At 34.5% G+C, this 22274-nt stretch overlaps 4 protein-coding genes across 6 annotated transcripts; all 4 read left to right on the top strand.

Annotated features, from left to right (window-relative positions):
- Positions 1 to 962: 962 nt before the first annotated feature.
- Positions 963 to 1785, top strand: LOC146952912 (uncharacterized). The gene is made up of 2 exons (XM_085740582.1): positions 963 to 1221; positions 1397 to 1785. Exons 1-2 carry the CDS (start codon positions 963 to 965, stop codon positions 1783 to 1785), a joined length of 648 nt encoding a protein of 215 aa, XP_085596708.1.
- A 2468-nt stretch (positions 1786 to 4253) lies between these two features.
- Positions 4254 to 8771, top strand: LOC146952911 (aquaporin TIP4-1-like). Of its 2 annotated transcripts, XM_085707021.1 has the most exons (4): positions 4254 to 4426; positions 4860 to 5098; positions 8119 to 8509; positions 8582 to 8771. In XM_085707021.1, the coding sequence occupies exons 1-3, from the start codon at positions 4300 to 4302 to the stop codon at positions 8494 to 8496; spliced, it is 744 nt and encodes a 247-aa protein (XP_085563147.1). In that variant the 5' UTR covers positions 4254 to 4299; the 3' UTR covers positions 8497 to 8509; positions 8582 to 8771. The 2 variants fall into 2 exon arrangements, with proteins under 2 accessions (XP_085563147.1, XP_085563142.1); XM_085707016.1 differs by having other exon boundaries at positions 8119 to 8771.
- A 699-nt stretch (positions 8772 to 9470) lies between these two features.
- LOC146952910 (putative glycosyltransferase At5g03795) lies at positions 9471 to 13492 on the top strand. 2 transcript variants are annotated; one of them, XM_085707007.1, is made up of 5 exons: positions 9471 to 9883; positions 10324 to 11070; positions 11147 to 11277; positions 11586 to 11934; positions 12665 to 13492. In XM_085707007.1, the coding sequence occupies exons 2-5, from the start codon at positions 10378 to 10380 to the stop codon at positions 13325 to 13327; spliced, it is 1836 nt and encodes a 611-aa protein (XP_085563133.1). In that variant the 5' UTR covers positions 9471 to 9883; positions 10324 to 10377; the 3' UTR covers positions 13328 to 13492. The 2 variants fall into 2 exon arrangements, with proteins under 2 accessions (XP_085563133.1, XP_085563137.1); XM_085707011.1 differs by having other exon boundaries at positions 9471 to 10081.
- Positions 13493 to 18282: 4790 nt separating this feature from the next.
- LOC146952909 (uncharacterized) lies at positions 18283 to 21755 on the top strand. Its single transcript, XM_085707006.1, has 4 exons — positions 18283 to 18581; positions 19115 to 19231; positions 19521 to 19591; positions 21200 to 21755. Exons 1-4 carry the CDS (start codon positions 18456 to 18458, stop codon positions 21444 to 21446), a joined length of 561 nt encoding a protein of 186 aa, XP_085563132.1. The 5' UTR covers positions 18283 to 18455; the 3' UTR covers positions 21447 to 21755.
- Positions 21756 to 22274: the final 519 nt, after the last annotated feature.

Here is a 22274-nt window from a genome sequence, read left to right as displayed (position 1 = left end):
AATCAACTTCAATATGGCCATAGTGGCTTCAATAGATGGAGGGACCACGATGTTTTCCAATGCGTCCTCGTTCCATCCAAAGATAAGCTTGCACGTCCATATTCACAAACGCGGTGTGGTGATAGAGAAAATGGACACTCAGTTGTCATGTGTGTACACATGAACGACAAGTTTACTGAGGCAAAAACAGGAACATATCGTGAAACTTGAAACTTATGATGTCATGTATCAATTGTATATTGAATGCGTGTTTAATGTGACCACACTGGTAATATATTTATACTCTTAAGAGAAGACTACGAATTGTAGCATAATGAATTATGTTAAGCATAGTAGTAATACTGATAAAAATTAATCAACATTAGTTGACTAAGAGCAATTTTGGTACATGATGTACTATATCCAAATTTATTATAGAAGATGACAACTATAGAAAACTTGAAGAATTATGGAGGCTTCTTAAGGCTAAATATGCACTAATCGCTCAAAGGTCTAAATCACGTTGGCTTAAATAGGGAGATGCAAATTCCAAGTTTTTCCATAAGTGTCTTAAATTAAGAAAGAGTAGGAATTCCATCAAGGCTTTAAAGGTGGATGATGGTTGGGTGGTGTCACCTTTTGAAGTGCGATCGAAGGTGGTGAACTATTTCACTAATCATTTTGCGGATAATAGATGGGAGCGGCCAAAGTTGGATGGGGTGAACTTTTCGACATTAGCGGGGGAGGATAATAACTTCTTGGTGGCCCCTTTCTCTATAATGGAGATTGAGGTGGTGGTGAAAGAGAGTGATGGTAGTAAAAGTCCGGGTCCGGATGGTTTCAACTTCGCTTTTGTTAAGGAATTTTGGTACTTGATGAAGGATTAAGTTAGAATTATGTTTGACCAATTTCATGCTAATGAAGTTCTACCTAAGTGTATGTTGGATTTTTTTGTGACTCTTATTCCAAAGGTTTCGTCCCCTATGGAGCTAAAGGATTTAAGGCCAATATCTTTGCTAGGAAGCCTTTACAAGTTACTAGCTAAGGTGTTGGCTAGAGGGCTTACGGGAGTCATGAATTCCATTATTTCGCCATCTCAATCGGCATTCCTTAAAGGGAGGCACTTGGTGGATGGGGTTTTGGTGGTGAATGAGTTGTTGGATTTTGCCAAGAAATCTAAGAAGGAATGTCTTATCTTTAAAGTCGATTTCGAAAAGGTGTATGATTTGGTGGATTTTTGGAGTATATGATGTGTAGAGTGGGTCTTTGCACTAAGTGGGTGGCTTGGATGAAGGTGTGTGTCTTTGGAGGGAGTATGTCGGTGCTTGTGAATGGTAGCCTAACGAAGGAAATATGTATTAACTGAGGTCTTAAACAAAGGGATCCGCTTGCTCCGTTTCTCTTTTGTTGGTGGCAGAAGGCTTTAGTGGTTTGATGAGGAACGTGGTGGATCGGAATTTATTCGAAGGGTTCCAAGTTGGTCGGAACGGTTTGGTGATCTCCCATCTTCAATATGCCGACGATACCCTTTGCATAGGCAAGCCAACGGTGGAGAATCTTTGGGCCTTGAAATCTCTCCTTAGAGGTTTTGAGATGGTGTCGGGGTTGAAGATTAACTTCTTTAAGATCTCTTTGATAGGGGTGAATGTAGATTTAGAGTTTATGGATATGGCATGTAACTTTTTGAATTGTAGTAAGGGGAGTGATCTGTTTAAGTATTTGGGCCTTCCGGTGGGTGCAAATTCGAGGAGTATAGCAACTTGGGAACCGATGGTGGAAACACTTAGTGGGAGGTTGAATAATTAGGGGCATAAATACATTAGCTTTGGAGGTAGAATCGTGCTTCTTAATTCGGTCCTAAATTCTATTCCAATCTTTTACATGTCTTTGTTGAAAATGCCGGTGCAAGTTTGGCGGAGGATTGTCCGGATTCAAAGGGAATTTCTTTGGGGAGGGGTGGGTGGAGGAACGAAGATTAGTTGGGTGAGATGGAAGTTGGTTTGTCAACAAAAATGTAACGGAGGGGTGGGGGTTAAAGATATACGGGTTATGAATGTGAGTTTGTTGGCAAAATGGTGGTGGAGGTTGCTAGATGGGAAGGCCGCGTTGTGGAAGGATGTGTTACAAGCAAAGTATGGTAATTTCGTGGGTAGATTGTTGGAGGGGGGAGTAGAGCTTGGTCGAATATCTCTTCTCTTTGGTGGAAGGAGTTGACTAATCTTGGTAATTTTGGAAGCTTGAATTGGTTTAACTTGGAAGTGGAGCGGAAAGTGGGGAATGGTTTGAATTCTAGCTTCTGGAATGATACTTGGAAAGGGGGTAGTTGTTTTTGAGAAAGGTATCCTAGACTTTTCTTGATTTCAACTCAAAACGAGGCCAAAGTGGGAGAAGTAGGGGTGGCTTTGGATCAAGGTATTGATTGGGTCTTCACTTGGAGAAGACATCTCTTCATGTGGGAGGAGGAGGTGCTTTTAAGTCTTAGGGAGGATTTGGAAGATACGAGGTTGTCCTCTCAAGAAGATGAGTGGAGATGGAAATTGGAAGAATCGGGTGCCTTTTCGGTGAAATCGGCATATGCCAAGTTGGAGGATCTTGTTTTACGTGAAGATGTTTGGAGGGAAGAGGAAAAATGGGTGTTCGCGAATTTGTGGAAGAGTCCGGCTCCGTCTAAAGTGGTGGCTTTCGCTTGGAGGACTCTTTCAAACCGTATTCCAACTATATCTAATCTTGCTTTGAGACATGCTATTGGGTCGGAGGTTTCGCATATGTGCCCTTTGTGTGGCAGGGTGGAGGAATCAACTACTCACCTTTTCCTCCATTGTGATTTGGCTAGTTTGGTGTGGTTAAATTTGATGAGGTGGCTAGACCGTGCTTTTCTAATTTCTCCTAACCGTAGTTAAATTATGTTTGACCAAAAAAAGGTCTATGGTTGATTTGGCATGCTACTATATGGGTGTTGTGCAAAGTCCGGAATGAGAAAATCTTCAATAACACCACTTTTGAGGTTGATGAGATTGTTGAGAAGATCAAGGTGTTGTCTTGGAGATGGATGTTGAGTCGGATGATCACGTCGGCATGCCTCTTTTATGAGTTGTGTTGGAACCCTCAAATGTGCCTTGCTAGGGAAGCCTTGAGGAGGTAGTTTTAGTGTGTCTGTTTTGGACATCCTGGTGTTGTTGTGGATTGTTGTTTAGGCCGTCTGGTTTTGCTTGGGTGCGTTTCTGCTGTCTTGCTGTTGGTTGGAGTTATGATGTCTGCGGTCTTGCTTTGTGGGCTTCTGTTGGGTTGGTTAGTGTCTGCAGCATCTGTTTTTTTACTGCTGTTGCTGCCTGTGTTGTTGCTGGTTTGCTGTTGCTGCTGTCTGCGGCTGATGCTGGCTGTTTCTTTTGCTCGCAATTGGATTTTTTTGGTTCTTTGGTGTTTGCGGTGGTTGTGTTTTCCTGCGCAGCGGTCAACGTCTTCTGTGCAGCGCTTTGGTGGGTTTGGTTGTCTTGGTGTTGACGCACGGGTATGCTTGTGCTTTGTCATTAGTATATGCCTGCGTCATTACTCTTTATTTTGGATGGTTTTTTAAGGGGTTTTTGTTCGAGCCAGTGTTTTTGCGGCAACCGATTTCCCCTTGTTTGTATTTTTTTTTCTCCACCCGAGCTTATTAGTGCATCTTGCACGGGCTTGTTGGTTAATAATATTTACCATTTTAAAAAAAAAAAAAAACTATAGAAAACTTGCATTGGAGTAAGCATGACATGGCCATGGGTGAAATAAAACTTAGTATGCATCTACTATAGAATCAACCTCAAAAAAATCTCAAGCATTGACATCATTGATAAAAAAATTAAAAACATGAAATTTTTTATTTTATATCATTAATATTTGTATTATTTTGTATTTTGGCTAAAATGTAATTTGTTGTTCTTGACCAGAAAAAAATAATAATAATGGAATTTGTTGTTTAATTGCATGTACTATTTTGTATTCCATTGAAAATGTAGTTCTTTTGTATTATTGTTGTGTATTTTGTTGTTTATTGTTTAGGTAAAATTTATTAAAATAATATAAAATACTTCAGATGCCGCCTCAATTAAAATCAAATTATTTTTTGATACTCCGTATATAAAATTGTCTAACTAACGCATACGCAGCTTCCACTACTAACAAACAACAAAGGTTTGACACAATAGTACATAATATTAAAACAAAAATAGAGACAAATAGTAAATTTTCTTTTGTTAATTTGTCTTAATAAATTGGCAGCTTCTTTGATCATTTTTCTTGAGTGTAGGAAGCAATTAATTGCAACATCACAAATCAGAAGACAATATGACCAAAATCTCTTTAGGAACAACCCAAGAGGCTACTCAACCTAATTGCATCCGAGCTCTAATTGTTGAATTCATTGTCACCTTTCTCTTTGTCTTTGCTGGTGTTGGTTCAAAAATGGCTGCTGGTATGTATATAGCAATTACGTTGTTACATTTGAAACTATTCCTCTACTATTAACTTCATCCCATATCAATATATTTGAATTGAAATTTCATGATCCAATTTTCAATATAATTTTATTAAAGGTTTGGAATTCAAACTCTGACTACTACTAATAACCTATGAAGTACGGATACTTCTCGGATTAGGAGTGTTCTCGTGCCGACACCAACACCGACACGACATCTATGATTACTCTAAATTATGTCATTTTTTCAAATTACTATATGTGTCGGCGTGTCCGTGTCGTGTCCAGTATCCATATTTGTGTCCGTGCTTCCTAGCTAATAACTTTCTAACATTTGTTTATATAGAAAATTAATGATTGTGATACCAACTTTTACCGTTAAATTAACTCAGAGACTTGTAAGATTGATTTCCAAAATTTATTTCATTAGATAAGCTAAGTGAAGATGGTTTAGTGGGATTATTTTTTGTGGCTATGGCACAAACTCTTCTGGTGGCCGTAATGATATCCGCCGGTCACGTTTCCGGTGGCCATTTGAATCCCGCCGTGACCTTGGGCCTCCTTGTTGGCGGCCACATCACCGTCGTCCGTTCTATCTTTTATTGGATTGATCAACATATAGCATCTGCAGGAGCTTGCTATCTTCTTCATTACCTCACTGGTGGATTAGTAAGTGTCATTGTCTATATTCATTCTATCAATTTTGACAAGAATTTATCAACTGAAATTGTTTTACTATACTTTCATTTATTCAATTGATATTTAAATTTCTTCTATTCAAACATAATTGAGATGTATATGTCTATGCATAAATCGTTAGTGAAAAAACTTAGTTTTTTTTTTAATTATTATTATTTTGAAATGTTCATATTTTATTTGATATTTTCTTAATAAACAAACATTTGTGTAAATTTCCTTAAAAAAAAACATTTATGTAAAGGATCATGTTAACAAGTGCCCTGAGTCAAGAAGTTAAAAATAGAATTAAGTGATGAATTCTAGGTAAAATAAATTAATTTCTAAAGTTTAGAGGTGTTAAATGCACAATTTCCAAGATAAAGTTTAGAAATTTACTTTTTTCACCTTGAATTCTTCACTTAATTTATTTTAAGGGCACCTTGTTAGCATTTCCTTATGTAAATATTGTTTATGACTTTTACAAAGAAAACTACCCAAGAATGGAAGATGAAGCTCAATCTGAGGATCTCTTGACAATAGAATAAGAAACATTAATTTAACATATTTAAAAGCTCTCTTCATGCCCAACCCCTCAATAAAACTTCCATCTCAACTAACAACCCCTCCGAGCAATTTCACCCCTAACGTTCACCTCAAAAATGTCTGAAAGGAACAACCTTTCATGATGCTTATTACCATGACACGAAAGCAAACAAATCCCAATGTTACGAATATTCTATTCATGCTCAATCCTGGCACGGACATCCGAACGATGTCATATGCTTTAGCCACCTCCTTTAAATTCCCTACAATAGTCCAAGCATAAAGATACCAAATATGAAGAAGAACCTTTCAATTACCTTTGATTTGATGAATAAGAGAGTGTAACGCAAGAGCAAAAGGAATTGCCCAATAGAGTTGCCTTATTGCACTACATTGGATGACATAATATGGTTATCCCCATGGTATAATATCACTTCCTAATTACAAATAAACTCAACCCGTAAAGAAATGGATGGGCATCTCACCTCGCACACTAGTGCCGATGTATCTACCAAGTTGAAAGAATTCGAGAAATCTATCGTGACTATAGCTAAAGAACCATCTCCATGTCACTAGCTCAACACCATATTAACATCATAAAAAAAATGTCTTTGCACCACCTGAAACCCCAACACCAAACTAAAAGTCATTGAGATATTATGCCACATCTTTACGGATTTATTTCATAGCAACCTTGGATACCAGACGCCTCCAACTAGTACCTACTGCAATAAGGCGCATTCCACTAACATATTTTAATAACCGTGTCAAGGGTGCAAAAGCTACAAATTATACCAAACTCAATGGGCATCTTATTCCTATCCATAAGTTAACCCTAGAGTGATAGCACATAAAATATCTCTTGCCAGAACAAAACCTTTTCCACATAATGCAAATAATAGGTGTTGGACCCACAAACCATTTCTACCACATGATGTCCTTTGGGGGAACAATTTAATAAACTTGAGAACAATGTCAACTTCAATCACAAGGGGAGCTACAAAAATTATGGTGGTTGGCTTGGAGGGAGGTGACATGTACGAGTGTTTATCCTCCAAAACCTCCATCGTATCTTTGTTATATGGGGCCACTCTAGATGATCCCAACACCTTCACAGTCATTGTGAAGTGTCCATCTGCAACCTTACGAAAATATTGTTTGATATTATGGCCCTTCTTTTGTCTTTATCCTCAAAATAATCTCCTCCATAACTCACCAGGGTCGGTCCAACAGATTAAGAGGCTTAAAGTAAAAAATTTAATGGCCTTTAAAAAAAAAAATTAACAGAATATTTATATAAAATTAAATTTTATGGAGACCAAAATTTAGATTCATGACCAAGAGTAATTGAGGCCTTTTTGGTAATCAGTTAAGCTATACAAATGTCTGTAATATATCTATCATATAATATACTTATAACCAAATTAAATTTTTAGATGCCTTTTTTTTCACCCGAAATCTTGAGGCCTAAAACCCTTGCTTGGGTTGCTTGGCCCTTAGGCCGGCCCTACTCACACCATATTGCCCATAATCTCCGAACACACATTCAACCAACTTGGCAAGACCACCCGCTACTCTCCATATATTTAGCCAAGCAACCAAAAATGTGATATTGTTGCAAGCACTTGTGATTCTTAAACCTGTAATTCTGCCTAGTCCGAGGCTTTAAAACCTGTAATGTTCGACGAGGAAGCAATGGCAACTGAAACGAATCTCCTATATAAACCGGCTTAGCATGCACATGATAAGAGGCATCTTTTGATGCCTTGGATAACACAAGACAAAAACCATGAGGTATAATCTTCATGATGAACATAGATTCTTAGAGGACATTCCCTAACGGTCTTGCATCCAAAACCAGCCCCTCATTCACACAAAAAGTATCGAGGTCTTTTCTAGATGGTTTTGAAATATGTAGAATGTGGGTCTTAAACTCCCCTGACTCATTAGTAACACAAACCAGATCATCAAGGTGGTGACATGCACAACTCATGGCATGAAAACTTATACACCTTCCAAACATCCATTGCTCAACCATCCTCATAGACTTTTCAAACACCATAAACAAACTCCAATAAGTCTTGAGTTCTTCTCGTCACATACTTTTACATTCATCATTATAGAGATGTACCGCCTTAAGATGAAGCACTATACGAGAAACATCTTTACTCCCTTCTATGGCATCTAGGCAACAGTGAACCCCCGGAATGGACACTGAAAATCTCATATCTGACTAGAAGTCACCAGACAATGCAAAAAACAAAAAATTAAAATACTACATATATTCTTGAATAACTTATATTATTTTTTATATTTAAAATGATTCCATTTATCACAAGTGATAAAGAAAATAATGATCAAGATATTCTGGATTATAAAAAGAAAATAGATAAAATCAATTTGTGTCTTTTATTGTTGGAGAACTAATTAAGAATATGATTGTACATTGTATCTTGCATGATCAACAGACAACTCCAGTTCATACACTTAAAAGTGGAGTAGGGTGTACTCAAGGAGTAGTTTGGGAAATTGTGTTGACATTCTCTTTGTTGTTCACTGTGTATGCAACTATGGTTGATCCAAAGAAAGGAGGACTTTCTGGACTTGGCCCAATTTTGGTTGGATTTGTTGTAGGGGCTAACATCTTGGCTGGCGGGGCTTTCGCAGGTGCTTCCATGAATCCAGCAAGATCTTTTGGACCTGCTTTGGTTAGTGGAAATTGGACTGACCAATGGGTTTTTTGGGTTGGGCCTCTCATTGGTGGTGGGCTTGCTGGTTTCATTTATGAGAATTTTCTTATCAATAGAACTCATGTTCCTCTCCTTGTGGATGAAGAAAGCTACTAAGAATTAAGATTAGGTGAATGTGATTTACTTTTGTATTTAGTAGAGAAATAAAAAGTGAAAGAAAGCTACTAAGAATTAAGATTAGGTGAATGTGATTTACTTTTGTATTTAGTAGAGAAATAAAAAGTGAACTTGATTAGATGTTCCTCTGCTTGGGTTTATATTGAACCCAAACTTGATTAGATGTTGAGTTTGGTTTAGGAGACTTGACTTGTGTACCCACTTGTGAACACCTCTATGAAATAGAAGTAAAATGGAATTATTCAAAAATAAAATAATTAAAGCAAGAAAGACTCCATGATCTAATTTGTAATAAAAAAATAGAAAACTCAAAAAAATTAGTGTTAAAGTATTATAAGAAGTGCTAACAACACACTCTTAAAAAAAATACATATCTTTCAATTTTTCAAAAAATTAATGTTTTTCAACTCTCTTTTTTGTTGGTTGAGTTCTATCTAAATTTAGTGGAACTCGTGAATTTGAATTAATAAAAAAAAATGTGTTTGAAAGTGTATATTATACATAGTATTATATTTTTTTAGAAATATGTTATATATAGTATTGTTGACATTATAACTTTTTTTTGTTAAATCTCTTATTACAAAGGAAAAATAATCATGGTAATTTGGTGGAGTTTGACCATGAAAAAGTTAAACTCTCTTTATCAACTATTCATTATTTCTGTTAAAAAAAATATTTATTATTTGATGAAGTTCATTAACCACTTGAATCAATCATTTATCAGATAATCAAGTATTATTGTTTCATAGTTTGTTAAAATTGAATCAATCATTTATCACATAATCAAGTATTATTGTTTCATAGTTTGTTAAAAAAAAACCTCAATCAATTGAATGTCATATTCAATTATCCAATATACATATAGATATTTTTTTCGGGTGAGGACGATATTTTTGTCCATTTCCAATCAATTTTTGCATGCAATAATACATCCGTTTACTTTTCTTTTCCACAAGCAAAATTAAATTTGCTGACTGCTCTAATGTTGCGGTGGCGTTCATAAGCCTAAAGTATTATTATCACTTGTCAGAACAAGAAAGTTTCATTATGCCACTTTGATTGTGAAAAACTTTATAGTATACACTAAAAAAAAGTTTCAATATTAATATTGTCACGTAGCTTTTAATTCATGTTTATATTGTTGGAGAGCTAAATAGTAGTAAGTAGTAACACCGTTGAAGGAACTTCCAATTTTGATATTTGTGCCACAATATATTAAAGAATTCTACAAGCTACCTAAGTTTGGGTTTTGTTCTGAAACTGCATGCAAAATAAAGACAAAAGATAAAGAACAAATCTTGGAACCTCTTTGAACTTCAAGTTAACTCTTCTTGAGAATCTTTTCTTCAAGTGTGCATCACACAAGGTACATTATTTTTTTTTCTTTTTGTGGTAAAGTTCATATTTTCCTATGTGCTTTCTCTTTTCTTTCTTTTTTTTCCTATATTTTTTGTTATGAAAAATATTCTTTTTTTTCTTGATTGTTTTATTTGGTTTTGCATGTTAAATTTGGTGTCATTCGAATTGAGCCTTTGTTGTTTGGTTAGTGACAAGTCACGTTTTGGTGAGTTCTTGTTGTGTTTATGTAACTTTCTTTCATTTTCTTGTTTTTTGTTTTGATTTTCATTCTTGAATTTCTCTGCATTTTCTTAGGCCAATTACATTTTAGTTTCAATCCAAATACATATTTGATTTTCTGAGAAAATGGTAAAAAAAAATTTATATTATATTGTTTGGTTTGGTTAGTCTTTTTTTGCATAGTTTTCTTTCAAACTTGATATTTGATTCTTTTGGTGTTTTTTGCAGAGGTGATGCATGCAAATTCTTGTTAATCGATGATAGTTGAAGAATTTTAGCAAAATGGTTGGAGAATTTTTGTCAATGTTTCAGCTAGAAACAAAGAGATTAATATGGCTTATTGGCATTACTTTTTCAATAATCTTTGCTTTTCAGTATGTTGAACCAAATTATGGCAATGTTCTATTCTCTCTATTCTCTGCTGATAAAATACCAATATCATCAGAAAGTACAATATCTCAAGCTACAGATACCAATGTCACAATTTTGAATCATGCAAACTTTACAGATGAACTTTCCATAGAGAAAGTTAATGCAACTATGGATACTGTTTCAATAACTGGTTTTGTCTTGGAACCAGAATTGTCACAAAACAAATCTCAAGGATTTGATAAGTCTCAAGAAAATAGTGTATCGATATCAAGACATGAACATAAATCTGAAAGACTAGATTCTCATTCTCCTTCTCCTGAGAATGCACCAAGAAATTTAAGTCCACCTTTTGGTTCTACAAGTGTCGGTCCGAATATTACAACTGCAGTGTTTTCAAAGGATGATAACATAACAAATTCGATAAAGAAAGAGAGTTTTAGTCCATCGTCACAGAATGGTGGCAATATACAAGACAAGAGTTCTTCTATCGGCAGCACTGTGCCTAAGGAGCGTCAAGAAATTCATGCGCCGATTAAAGAAGTCACGACAGTGTCTGAAATGAACAAGTTATTGCTTGAAAGCCATGCTTCGTATCGATCAATGGTATGTGACAAGTTTTACAATTCAGCTTTCTATGATGTTCAAATGTTCTAAGCTTGTGTTTTTTAATGTATTTTAGAAGCCGAGGTGGTTTTCAAATGTTGATCGAGAGTTACTGCAGGCAAGATCAGAGATTGAAAATGCACCAATTGTAAAGAATGATCCAAATCTCTATGGTCCAATTTATCATAATGTTTCCATGTTCAAGAGGTAAGAAGTCAATTTTTTGTTCCTGAAATTTCACAAATATGAATATGTTATAGCAATCTTACTAAGTGTTTTGAATGTTTTAAAAACCGACATCAAACCGGTCATGGTTCAACTGCCTTAAACTGTTAAACCGGGACTGAACCGTGAATCCGTGATCGAACCGCCAAAATATCCGAACCGTAGTAAAGGCCAGTTTAACGTCCAGTTCAGTTCAGTTTAAAAAACACTGCTTCACAATGAAAGAAATTAGTAGTGATTACATGAAACATGATAGTTATTGGTGTTGCTGAATTGACTTGAATTTTCAGGAGCTATGAATTAATGGAAGAGAGACTCAAAGTGTATGTATACAGAGAAGGAGCTAGACCTATACTGCATTCGCCGTTTCTCACCGGAATCTATGCTTCTGAAGGGTGGTTTATGAAGCTAATGGAAGCTAATAAACATTTTGTTACCAAAAACCCAAAGAAGGCTCATTTGTTTTACTTGCCATTCAGTTCTAGGATGCTAGAGGAAGCCTTGTATGTGAAGAATTCGCATAGCCACAAGAACCTGATTCAATATCTACATGATTATGTAGACCTGATTGCAGCGAGACATTCTTTCTGGAACAGAACTGGAGGTGCTGATCATTTTCTAGTTGGTTGTCATGATTGGGTAATGACTTCTTCTCTTTGTCAATTTATTGAAAGTCTCGTATTTTAAATTGCGATGGCGGATACTGACATGTTGTGATCCTTAATGTGTATCGTAGACAAATGCTGACAAATGTGGCCAATGCGACTACAATTGCAGTCACAATATAGTTGTGATTGTGAAGGCTGCCAAAACCTTTATACTGTGATTGTGAACCGCAATTTAAAACCTATATACTGTTGGAACTTGGAAGCCTCGGGTTTTAAATTGTGATCACGGTTTCAGATATTTGGACCGAAAAGTACAGACAAATTTGGTCAATCCGACCACAAATGCAGTTATGTAGTTGTGAAGGTGTCCAAAACCTTTATATTCTCACTGCAATTGTGGTTGTGGACTGTAATTTGAAACAATGGAACCCCTAATTGTTATTAAGGTTATCAAAAGTTTGTTATTTCAAATTTAGTGTCGTCAACTTTGTGCGCTGTTTTCAAATAGCAGCACTATAGCATAGCGGAATTTGAAAAAATCGCGAATGTTCTGTGATACACTATTTAGTACAAAGTGTTGTCAATAAACGGTTGTAGCGTAGCATTGTAGCATAGCGGAATTTGAAAAAATCGCTAATTTTCCGCGATATGTGATTGACAACATTGCCTTTGTGGTATAGAAACAAAACTTAGGTATTTTGTATAGCACTAGTCTTGTAAATTTTGTTTTATTTTCTGATAAAAGATACTTCTCTATGCAGGCTCCATCGGAAACAAAATTACGCTTGGCAAACTGCATAAGGTCCCTCTGCAACGCCGATGTAAAAGAAGGATTTGTCTTCGGCAAAGACGCGTCTCTTCCTGAAACATACGTCCGAAACGCTCAAATTCCAACAAGGGATCTTGGTGGCAATTCATTTTCAAAGAAGACAACATTAGCCTTTTTCGCAGGGAGCATGCATGGTTATGTAAGGCCAATACTATTGAAACATTGGGAGAACAAAGATCCTGACATGAAAATCTTTGGAAAATTGCCAAAGGTTAAAGGAAATAGTAACTACATTCATTACATGAAGAGTAGCAAGTACTGTATTTGTGCAAAAGGGTATGAAGTGAATAGTCCAAGAGTCGTGGAAGCGATTTTCTACGAATGTGTTCCGGTTATTATATCTGATAATTTTGTGCCACCCTTTTTCGAGGTTTTGGATTGGGAATCCTTTTCTGTCATTGTTCTGGAGAAGGATATTCCAAATTTGAAAAATATACTACTTTCTATTCCAGAAAATAGGTATCTAAGCATGCTAATGAGGGTAAAAAAGGTACAGAAGCATTTCCTTTGGAACAAGAATCCTGTCAAGTATGATATATTTCATATGATCCTTCACTCTATTTGGTACAATAGAGTCTTCTCTGCCACTAGCTAGATAACTTCGAGATAAAGTAGGAACAGGTTGTATATTTTTTTCTTTTGAGATTCTTAGCTGAGAAATTTTTGTCACGAGTAAAAATATAGATAAGGTCATTTGCTTGTGAATTTGTGTATATCTTTGGAGGTTTGGGCCTTAATAAAGTCAATTTGAATTTGTGTATATCTTCTTCAGATTAAAAGTGTGTTCGAGTGTCAGTGATGTCTCACACTCAAACGTCTAAGTGTCCAACACAGAAACTGACGCCGACACATTACATACAATCACTTCTTCTATGTTTATGTATCTGTATGTGTATCTGTGTCAATGTTGTGTCTGGTATTTGTATCGGTGTTTCATAGTTCATGGACTTTCGGAGTAAGTAAAGCAAAAAATTACGAATATTTTGTCACAAGTATTTGCAAACACAAACCGTCCAGGCAATTCATCAAACAGGTTGTGTACAACAACTAATATGTATCAAACAATTGAAAATTTAATCACAATGAATAATAGTATCGATAACACATTGTTAATCAAAATATATACTAAAACAGAATCAGAAAATCAAAAAATTTAAAACGATTACAACATGAAGAGCATTTTTCAGCAAATATTGAAGAAGGAGTAATCAGATACAAATCTTTCTCTTATTCTAGAGCACCGTATGAGTGTAAAAATAATAGGGTGTGTTTGGATAGTGGAAGGAAAGAAAGTTAGAGGAAAGAAGGTTTAAGGAAAGAAAGTAAGAAGAAAGTGAGTAGAAAGTGAGATGATTTGTTGGTTGTTTGGTAAGAGTGAAAGTAAAAGAGGAAAGAAAGAGATAAATTTAGTTAAAGACATAAAAAAAACCCTATGTTAAAGTGTTGTTTAAATAATTTTCAATGAAAATACATTTAAATAATTTTGGTATAAACACCGTATTAAAATTGGTCACCGATAAAATGCTATCCATGAGCATGTCTCATAAGAAATGTGTATAAATATTGAAAATAAAAAATATAGTGTGAGATTACTATGCAAAAGATAAAAAATAAAAAATAAAAAAAAAAACATTGAAATATGGATTGTAAAAATATACAAGACTGTAGAACAATTTAGTACTTTCAATAAAAATAGTGGCATCTCTCCACCCAATTTAGAGCGGAAAGATTTTTTAGGTGGGTGTAACACCCATACTAAACGTACCTAAGAAGTTTAGCACGCGCGTTATCTTTAGTACTGGATACATTAAAAATTTACAACATATAACTTCGAATGAATATATTATGCAGCCAAATGCGTTCGTACAATAATAATAATACTACTCAACTTTTCTAAAAACATAGCAAACGCGTCCTTGCATATCCATATCATCCTGCAGCGGGTACGAACGAACACTTACTGAAACATCCATTCGGCTACTAGCTTGCTACTCCATCCTGATATCTGAAACAAATAAGGATTGGGATGAGACATAATGTCTCAGTGAGTTCCACCTAATCCTATGCTATAGGTAACCCCAGGGGAAACCTACGGTCACCACGTGTCTACAATACAACCTGTCGGTTGATTATACGTGTGTGGGGATGATGAAGTAGTTTTGCATCAAACAAGATGAGTATTTATGTATCGTCTCCACAGGGATTAGTGCGATATCAAGGACAGTTTAACATCAAATATCATTCCAAGTATTAAGAGTACTTGTTTGTTTTAATTGTAACTAGCTAAACTAAATTGCAAAAGTAAAAGTTGAGATAATTAAGGCGTGAAACTTGTTAGGACTAGAGTTCCTTAACCAAGCATCACACATAACCTAATGATCAATACAGATTCTAGCTTTAAAACCAATATTATCACAATCATTTCTACAATATCCTTCGTGTCCAAAGCGATATCATTATTTTTAAGGTATCGTTTAAACATTCGTGTCCAAACCATTTAAAAGATAACAAAGTCGATCGGATAACTTAATCAATCGTGTCCAACCGACTAAATGTCCAAAAGCATTAAGTTCTTGATTAAAGGTGATTATCAAAGATTAACAAATGTGTCAAGTAAGATAACCTAAGATAGATTGTTACTCTAGGTCTAGATTCAAGAGTTCGTGTCCAAATCATCTTGAATCTCATTGAAAGCATTAAGAACAAGAATAACAACAATATTGAATAAAAGTGCTAGAACCATATATTTATAGATCAAAGATTACATGTTAGCAAAGATCAAGTACCTCTCATCCCAACAAAGGGGATTTAGCTACACATCGTCATGGAAGCCTTGCAAGAATGGATTGAAGAGGAAGGATTCATTACAACTTGTGATGTCACAACAAAAGAGGAAGAATCCAACTTCTAATCACCCTTACTCTCTATGATCTAACCCTATTTCTCTCTCTAAGATATTACAAGTCAAGAACTATCAAAACCTAAGAGAGAAACTAACTAACTAAGAAGATCCCTTCAATGAATAGCAAGTGGGCTATTTATAGACTTCTGCTCTGCATGAACTCGCAGCTGCGAGCTAAATCACTCGCAATTGCGAGTTGCTTCTTCAAGACCAATGAGCTTCTGCCACGCCATATCTGAGGTGCTTAGGCCGCCCTAACTCGCAATTGAGAGTAAATGAGCTCGCAGTTGCGAGTTGCTTGCATTTGATACTCGCAGTTGCGAGTTGCTACTGCCTCTTGGATCAGCTTTTGCCATTTTGCACTTTTTCATGATTTTTCATCTTTGATTAGTGCCCTGTGGTAAATTCCTGCATAAAAGGATAGAGTAAGATATATAAAGCTTAATAAGGCATTTAACGCTTATTTCTCGGCTTTTCCTTCAATAACTTGCAAAGCAAGTAACAAAAAGTGCTTAAAATATAACAAGAAAGTATTACTTCCTAGCACTTATCAGGGGACTTGCATACTTAGACGGTCGTGCATACTAGGGCCGTCATAAGATTCTTCTTACCTTGTTATAGGCTTCACTTCTTATACGTGTCATGGCGGTTAAGGGGAATCTAAAACCGCATTGCCAAGAATACGCTCTACGTATCGAGGCCTAAGCATAACATAATCATGACACGATTTTAGACCGGACGATTAGGGGAAACCTAAGATCGTCTTCGGCATATCTTTCTCTATTTGCTCTATGCATACTTACGTTGTGTCTAACAACATACCTTATCTTGCTATCTTACTAGTTCTTGACGATCTACGCCAAGGCTCTACATCATATCATAAACATGTCTAATAAATATGCATAGTCAATTCATTAGGTTAGCGTTTAACAAACAAATAATATATGAGTTCATTTTACGAAAAGCCCCGGGCGGAGTAAACCCGAACGCAATCCCTATCTAACCGATGGAAACCTATCTAAGGTATAACTAACGGCACTCCCTCAATGGCGTGCGGGATCCTTACGGCTAACCCCGTTTCCTCTAGTGGAAACCCCCTGAGCCAACCTATTGTGAATCACAAGGGACACGACACCTACATCATTATTATAGTCTTGGTCTATACATGCATGAGTATTAGATCTAAACTTGCTAACTCTTCTACCTCGGATCCTTAAACGATCCCACTAGAGGTAAACTATATGCTTGCTTAACTTTCTATGTGAAGAGATATCTAATCAATTCACATCTTGCCATACTCGTATGGCACTCTAGCTTCTATACGAAGGGAACAATCTATATCACCTCGCATCTAATCAAGCATAAAACTCATGTCTAACATTCTATTTCTTACATACTATTCTAGTTCTTGACAAGCTATTCTAGTTCTTGACAAGCTATGTCAAGGCTCTACATTTATTTCCCCTCTTAGTTTATCGCTACCCGAGTAATTCGGCTTAATCTCTCTTATTCTTCCTTGATGTACATGCTAAGATTGCCATGATTCTTGATTCAAAGATCAAGTGATGTTATGTGCATTGCTTAGATGTTGTTTTGGGGTTATAAAGTTGTAAAACTACGAAAGAAAGGCTTCGGAATGCACCACCGACCCCACAAAGAGCCAACAAGCCAAAAGCATGCTGGCTGGTCCAGATGATTTCGCTATTAGCGACCCTGGAGCGACTTTCTTCAGGCAAATATATATCTCTTTGGTGTGCAATTACCAAATTGCCCTTGTCTCAAGCGTGTTTAATATGACTCTGATGCTTAACTCGTATTAAGCTGACATTCCATAATAAATATTTTCCATTACACTTACTTTCCATGAACTTACTTAACTGGTAATATTCCGATACTAACAGGCGGGATATTACAGTGGGAGCCTCCAAAAAGTTTCTTTCCTTAGCTTTATAAAGTTGTGCCAAACTATAGAAAGTGAATCATTCCACTCTCTTTCCATCCACACACCTATCTTTCCTTTCTCTTTCTTTGGAACCAAACATTGCCTTAACGATAACACCTAAAATACCCCTAGACTCATATTTAGTTTTTTGAAACCTTTTTTTTTATATCTTTCATGTAAACCTTATATATTTGATCGGTGACTTTTGTTTATAGAGAAAATTTGGTTGGCGAGAAGGTGAGAACTAATCTTATATGTCTTATAAATTTCTCAATTAACATTCATTTTATTAAATGATGGTGAAAACTTCATTTCAAAAACATAATAACCAAAAATAATAATTATATACTTGATCGTTTGGACCGATGAAATATAGTATCTAATTTGAATTGGATTTTCAACATGATCTAGGTTGTCTTCGATTTAATTCTTACACTTTTTAACTCTGAGTGAGGTTTGATATTAAATCATGGTAGAATTTTTTTCCTTTGTCAGATTTTGAGAGTAAAATTTTTAAACTGATTTAATATCTTTCACAACAAAATCATTGAAACAATACTCTTTTTGGTCAAGTAAACAATACTTTTTTTTATTAATGGAATAATTATAATGCTACATAAAGGGCATAAGTGTCTTTCTAGAGGAGACTTTAATCACAAGTTTTGAACATGTCAGTTAAACAAACATTTACCAACAACTCTGAACGTTTCTTCTGTCCTTCCTTAATAGAGAGAAGAGAAAAATTCTCTAAGTAAGAAAAAAAGCTGATTAAAATGGATCACTTAGGTATAAGATTCAGAATACTATAACCAATAAAATAATTAAATGTTCAATAAATAAAATCCAATTTATATCATATAATTGGCATAAGATTCATGAATGGCTACAGAGACCAAAACAAGCATTGTGAAGCTCAAATCAAATGATCCAGATGAATCTTCCAATGGAAAGAAGAAAATTGCCAACTCAAGCAAGGTTCCAACTGATTCAAAGATGAAATCTGAGGTATCAATTAGTCCTCAAAATTGAAATTATAATTTTGTGTCATGTGTTGAATTATTAAATTGTACATTCAATTTCTGTATGCCGAATGAATTAGATTTGTAGGGTTTTGATTTTTTTTTTCTCATGGGATTCTGGATCTATTAGCTCGAATTTTCACTTTCATGTTTTTGTGCTAAATTAGGGTCATGATTTTGTTGATTGTTACATGAATATCATGTGATTTAATAGAATTATATTAGTTTTAAATTATGGTCTGCAACTCCAATTGCGGCCACAACGTAAATGTTTTGTATGTATCTTTCACCATATTAAGAATGTAAATGTATCGCGTCCTACATCACAAAATTAGTGAATCGTGACACTACAACAACCGCAACTGCGATAACCATTTTAAATCCAATAACTTTCATTTGAATTCCTTCACATGAATTCCTTCATGCATTTGTGTTTTTATTTCTTAATGTATGTTAATTCAATTTCAATTAGGATTGTTGTGTAGCTAAATGTGTTTTATTTTGGACAATTATTTGAAGGTTAAATCTAAAACAACATCATCATCTTCAAATACAACATCAAAGACAACTACTACAAAAGTGAGAGAGAAGAAAGTCTATAGTCTTCCTGGGCAGAAACATGATCCTCCGGAAGAGGTATTGATTTGAGTCTAAACCAATTGATTTTTCAAAATGTTACAAATTTATTGTCTTTATATGAGATTTAATTCCGAAGCACGGACACTCCTCACGTTAGGCGTGTCCCGGTGTCGGACACGTGTCGTATCCGAGACCGACACCACACTGACATTTGTAATTACACTGAATTATATAATTTTTTCAAATTATTAGCGGTGTCGGTGTGTTAGTATCCATGTCGTGTCCGTATCTGTGCTTTATAGATTCCTACTCATTTGTGTGATTTTTAATGGTATTTTATTGACAGAAAGAACCTCTAAGGATTTTCTATGAATCATTATCAAAACAAATACCAACAAGTGAAATGGCAGAGTTTTGGTAAGTTACTTTTCAATCTTACAATTATTTAACCATTATTTTGAATCTTGAATCTCCAATTAACATTCATAATAAGTAGAAAGGATACATACTTCTTCAAGTGTAACAAAAAAACAAATGCATTGAAAGCAATGTGGTCTCTACATAATACATTGAAAGCAATGTGGTCTCTTGTTTCCTTAGAGCTGTCGATTCAATTATAAATCATTGGCTACCACTTTAAAAATGTGTTAACTTTATAAGGCTGATAAGGAAAAATAGAAAGGGATGAAATAACTTTGTGTGTGAACAAAATCGAACATGAGACTTTGAGGAAAAATAGAAAGGGATGAAACTTCTTCAAGGTCTCATGTTCGTCACAGGGGTCTCATGTTTGATTACCACTTTCAAAAAAAAAGTTTTGAAAAAATTCGTTAATTTTTTTGGTTACCACTTTCAAAAAAAAAGTTTTTTGATTACCATAAACTTTTTTTTAAGTTACAAAAATAATAAAGTTTTTTTAAGTTACAAAAATATTCGTTAACTTTTTTTTAAGTTTCAAAAAAAATAAACTTTCAAAAATAATAAAGTTTTTTTAAGTTACAAAAATATTCGTTAATTTTTTTGATTACCACTTTCAAAAAAAAAGTTTTTTGATTACCATAAACTTTTTTTTTCTGGTAAAAAAAAAGTTTTTTGATTAAATTTGGTTTATCAAATTAAATTACAAACAAAAAGAAGGAGAATTGATAAAGGGCAATAAAGGAAAATAATAGGTTGTAATAATAAAATATAAAATTTATTGGAGAATTGATTCTAGAAAAGCTAGAAGCTAGGATTTATAGCTTCAAGAATAATTGCTTTTGGGGGATAGAAGCAATTTTGAAAAGCCAAACCAAACACCATTGAAAATCCAGTTTTTCACTTTTGTATTATGATTATAGTTTTTATAAGGTTTGGTGGTCCAGAAAATAATGCACTAATTCTTAGAGCATCTCCAATGGTTATTTTTCAAATAACTTATTTTGGATTTTATAGACTGCTAATAGATACTCCCACAATGTCACATCATACTTATGCAGCGGATACACATTTTGCTTTGTTGGTAAAAAAATCATGCAACTCTTAAGCAACCCACATTTTCATATTTATAATTTTACTCAATATTGTCTCGTATTCAAAAATTAATTGATTAATTTCTATGATACCGTATCTTGTTTCAGATATTTAACAATTTTTACGCTATCCATTTTACTATAACAAGTTTCTCCAATGAGTTGAAAATTAAGATACGGCAAGTTCATCAACTTATGAAACCTTCTATTATACACCCATCGGAGATGCTCTTATTATTTATATTAGTATTGGACTTTTAATTATAATCAAATAGGATAACTAGTCATGATAATGACTAAAAAAATATAAAAAGCAATCATAACAGACAATCTAAACAGATATTTTAAAATAATATCAAGATTCTTTATGATGTTTTCATACCATCTAACAATTAGAGATATAGTATAAACATACAAATTATCTGTATTTGGAGCCTATTCTCTTAACATTTTCTGCCTTATGTATTGAGTAAACATTAAAAACTTAAAACATATTATATATTTTAATGTGCAGGTTAATGGAACATGGAATGTTGTCTCCAGAAAAAGCCAAGAAAGCATTTGAGAAGAAGCAGAAGAAGAAGCAAAAAGAGCTTAGGGCAGGAAACTCTGTGGAGCCATCCACTATAGCTGAAACTTCCAATAAACAAGAATCTAAAAATGGAGACATAAAAGCCAAGAAAATAGTTGTTGAGAATGATGACGGAGACGACGACGACGATGATGATGTCCTTTTAAGCTCTAAAAGAAGAAAAAGGTAGTAAAATGGAAAGCCTCACATTGGTTATAACAGTTTTTTGTTTTTGTTTTGAAGAAGCTAAATAATTAGCCCACTCAAACTAGCAGCGGGTAAAATCGAACATGAGACCTTGAGGAGGAGCACACTCTCAGGTCCTAAGTCAATACCACTGAGCAAACCCAAGTGGGTTGGTTATAACAGTTTTTTTAACATTGCATCATAGGGAAAAAAGAAAGATGTTAAAAGACAAAAATCCAAAGAAACATGAGACCCCTGTGACGATAAATTTCTTAATTAAGCGCTTATCATATAAAGTTAATCTGTTTTCGTATATCCTATAAGCTATTTTTATAAGCTATTTTGGAGAGCTTATGAAATTGTCTGAAAGCAGTTAAGAACGTGTCAAACTATTTCCGTAAGCTCTTTGAAATAATGAAAACAACTTATGAACATGTTTATAACGTTAAATAAGTCAATATGAACATGCCTTGTCAAATAGTTAACTGTTGTTGGATCAAGACACTGTTTATGTTTCTAACTTTTACTTAGGTAACAAGGAAAATACAGTTTATGTTATGTTACTTTGGCAATCTATATGATAACTATTGAAACTACATTTCTATACTTTAGCAATGAAATTGATATCTTGGACTGTCTTTATACTTTGTTTTGTTTTGTGTTTTTGATATTATATGGGTAAGCTTGCTTTGAATAATGAATACCATTTTTTTTTTTTGAAGGAAGCTTTGAATACCATTCTTGAAAGTACTCTTTTAACTTTTGAACATAATTACTCTGAAAAAAGATTCAATGATGCCAGAAAAAACAGAAGTGTACGTTAAATCAGTAC

The sequence above is a fragment of the Medicago sativa genome, chromosome 1, assembly GCF_051527215.1.
Source record: "Medicago sativa cultivar Bolivia chromosome 1, Bolivia_mono, whole genome shotgun sequence".
Classification (NCBI taxonomy): Eukaryota; Viridiplantae; Streptophyta; class Magnoliopsida; order Fabales; family Fabaceae; genus Medicago; species Medicago sativa.
The sequence above is the reverse complement of the archived record's forward strand: the minus strand, read 5'-3'. Positions and strand labels throughout refer to the sequence as shown.